The 3,316-nt window shown below is 32.7% G+C and overlaps 1 protein-coding gene across 1 annotated transcript; it reads left to right on the top strand.

Annotated features, from left to right (window-relative positions):
- Positions 1 to 929: 929 nt before the first annotated feature.
- Positions 930 to 3,308, top strand: LOC107081371 (extensin-like; the record flags this gene model as incomplete). Its single annotated transcript, XM_015369559.1, has 3 exons — positions 930 to 985; positions 2,871 to 3,151; positions 3,241 to 3,308. Coding segments are annotated over exons 2-3 (336 nt in total), but the record flags the coding sequence as incomplete, so codon positions are not given.
- Between the last annotated feature and the right edge of the window lie 8 nt (positions 3,309 to 3,316).

Genomic DNA, 3,316 nt, shown 5'->3' with positions numbered 1-3,316 from the left:
AAACTGGCTCTCTTGTTTTAATCACCTTCTGCCCTTCCATTAAATAGCATCGTTGTGTTAAATAGCATCATGTAGAAAGTCACCTATTTCCGTAATTTTCCACTAATGTTGTACCATCCCTTGCAAACAATTCACATCTTTGTCACATCTCCTCCTTCATGGTGCCCATCTACATTAAAATCCAACATTCTGAGATAAAGGTCAGAATTCTGAGATTAAACTCAGAATTCTGACTTTTTTTCTCATATTATACTGAAATAAAATATAAAAATCCGTTAATTTGTTTTTATTTTTTCAGTGGCCCTAATCCTCTTCCGTAGTTTTGATAGTTCAGTATTCAGTTCTATTTTTCCATTAAATCTATTAAATTATAAAGAAATAAGAATAAAAATAAATAAATCTATTTAGAGTCCATTTAGAACTAATAATTTGGTGCTGAAACTCACAATTATTACAGTCAATTTCATAATTACAACTTGGAAACGCATAATTCTGATTCTAAAACTCATTCACATTACTTCACAATTATATTTTAAGAGTTAGAAGCTCAATAAAATATTTAGATCTCCCCAAAAAACATCAATAAGATACTGGAGTTTGCAGTTTGGACTTTGCATCTCATAACTATGACTTTAAAACGTATATTTATCTTCGTAAGAAAATTAACATGACATTCATGAAAATAACTTTGGGATTCTTGAAAAAAAGAGTCAAGAAAAAAAAGAAACACCAGGTTTCTGTTTGTAAACTCTAATAACTTTTTTATTTGCCTTATTTTGCATGTGTTTTTGGTTGCATTTTGTTAAAGTAAACTATGAATGCCTAATGTCTGCACCAGTTGGCATACTTTCTCAGAGCAGCAGGGTTAGTTTCAGTGAACATATCCAGTTACATGGAGGACTTGTCCCTGTGATCAGAGCCATACCTCTGAACAGAGAGAGACGGAGGGGCTCTGTGCTCCCATCACAGGCTCAGGCCAAAAAAGGTAGGTTGATATTTGTACTTAATTTAATGAACTTGTTTAGACTAAACTTAGAAACAAAGAAGAGTTTAAATGTATCATGCTTTCTTAAAATATTACAAGAATACTAGACCTAAATTAATTTATGAAAAAAAAAAATCCAACATATTTAAAAAAAAAATTCCTTCTGTAGTCATGGTTCTCCTAAAAATAATAAATAAATAACAGCTTCTCTACTGTTACTCTAAAATCCAGCTGCAATATCACTGACAAGGTCCAGAAAATAAGCTCATTATTTTTCAAGGTCTCTGCATTGCTATTAGGTGCATTTTTTGCATCAGATTTAAAGTGTTTATATTGTTGATTTAAAACAATAATGTTCTTACACCAATCTATTTATTGGATTTCTATTCCTTCCCTCAGGTTATCAGTAAAACAGGTTTTGTTAATGCCTACAGAGAGAAATAAGATTCAAGTTGAGACATCAGTTTCTTATTTCTGCCTCCTTCTTGGTTACAGCCTGAATGTATTAGGGCAGCTGACTGTTTCTGTTTTCAAAACAAGCCTATAGCTAAACTTCAGTCATTACAAAATGATCACTAATTAAACAACTAGTATTGTTTTTTATTTTATTTTCTTTATATTCCTGTATATTAATACTGTAGTTTTCCTTTATTATTTTTTCTATTTATTATTTTTTTAACACCTTTCAGAAATACTTTATAGCTAAGTTGTATTTATAGATATAAATAATTTGTTTTTGTGATGAGGTGTTACAAATAAACAAGCAAACATATAGTTAACATGAATAAATACATGAATGTGAACATTTAGACATTTAGCAAATGAAAGTTAAACATTATGGCAAGTATCAAATAACAATAACACTGTAACATTACATTAGATTATATTTTATATATACACAAATGTACATTTGATGTTTAACTTCATTTTTAATGATTATATCACTTATGTTTTAGATTTTTGTCAAACTAAATTATTTCAGATAATCAAACTAATTTTAGTATGTAAATAAAGACAAAGAACAATAAAGACGAGAAGGCACATCTTACTTTTACAAGAAATCCTCCTTAGGATCCCCAAACCTTGGTGGGAAATATTCTGTTCTCAGCAAAAAAAGACATGTTTAAAGGAGTGCATCTTGTTTCTATTCCATTATAAGAACATCATACCCTGAGTCAAATTTTTTATTTTTTTTTTATTTTTGCAGCTTTAGGACCTCAATCATCTTAATTCAACCATAATTGATGGAACTATTAATTTCCTCCTCTCAAAAAAAAAAAAAAAAAAAAAAAAATCATAAAGAGCAGTAAGTCTGTGCTCTTAGATTTTGGCACCACACCCAGTACTAGAAGGTTATGACCCAGTGGCCTAGTCAAAACCTGGACTTAAATGCAATGGTTATAAGTTGGCATAGTGTAAATAAATTTCCAAAAAAGGTCAGAAAATTCCTTTACCATGATATAAAAGACTCTATGCCTGTTATCACAAGCAGATTATAGATCCAGCAGAGAATGATTTATTTATTTTTTAAATAGGACCAGGTTGATTTGCAAAGTTTGTTTCCCTAACTAAGTATAATCCCAAAATGAAAATTAAATTCTGTATTTTATTGCATTATCTATGACTGATGATGCTGATAATGTTGCTTTGACTTATCTAATAGTTTCCTTATCTGTTTTCTTTTGTCAATCTTTCTCTTGTCCTTTTTTGTGTGAACATTGATATATAAGTGATATATAAGTTTTAATTTTCTAAATAAAACAAGCACAAACAGCAACCTTTCACTGTGTACTTAGAATGTGTTCATTTCAGGATGAGTTATAAAGTAATCAGAGAAAGACATGTCAGGTTTAACACTGATCTGCCTTGTTTTCTTCTCCTTAAGGTGGTCCAGAAAAATGTCTTCCAAAACGGATTCTCCTCCATCCTATGAGGATGCCCTGCAGCATCCTAAGACTGTTAATTATCCCTTCCAGACACAACATGGCACCCCTCTTACCCCTCCTCCATCTTACAGCCCAAGTCCCTCCGCTTGCATCGGCCCGCCTAGCTACTGGAGCCAGGGGGGCGTCTACCCACAGGCCGGCATGTGTCCAGGCCCTGGCTTCTCTCAGCCTATCGTGCCCATCCCCACCCTGTCAGCAGGACTGCCTGCATCCAGCCCAGGTTCCCCGGAGCTTACACAGGCTTTCATCACTCACTTCTATTAAAATGATCTTCTGAAGTTTAAAAAACATTTATTTTCAATTCTGCAGGAGAAATGGATGACTTCATCAGTAACCAGTGGGAGACCACCTCCATTCGACATGCCTTTATCAGAAAAGTAAGGAC

This window comes from Cyprinodon variegatus, unplaced genomic scaffold (genome assembly GCF_000732505.1).
Source record: "Cyprinodon variegatus isolate N-32 unplaced genomic scaffold, C_variegatus-1.0 Scaffold4539, whole genome shotgun sequence".
Lineage (NCBI taxonomy): Eukaryota > Metazoa > Chordata > Actinopteri > Cyprinodontiformes > Cyprinodontidae > Cyprinodon > Cyprinodon variegatus.
Note: the sequence above shows the minus strand (reverse complement) of the source record. Positions and strands in the feature narration are given on the sequence as shown.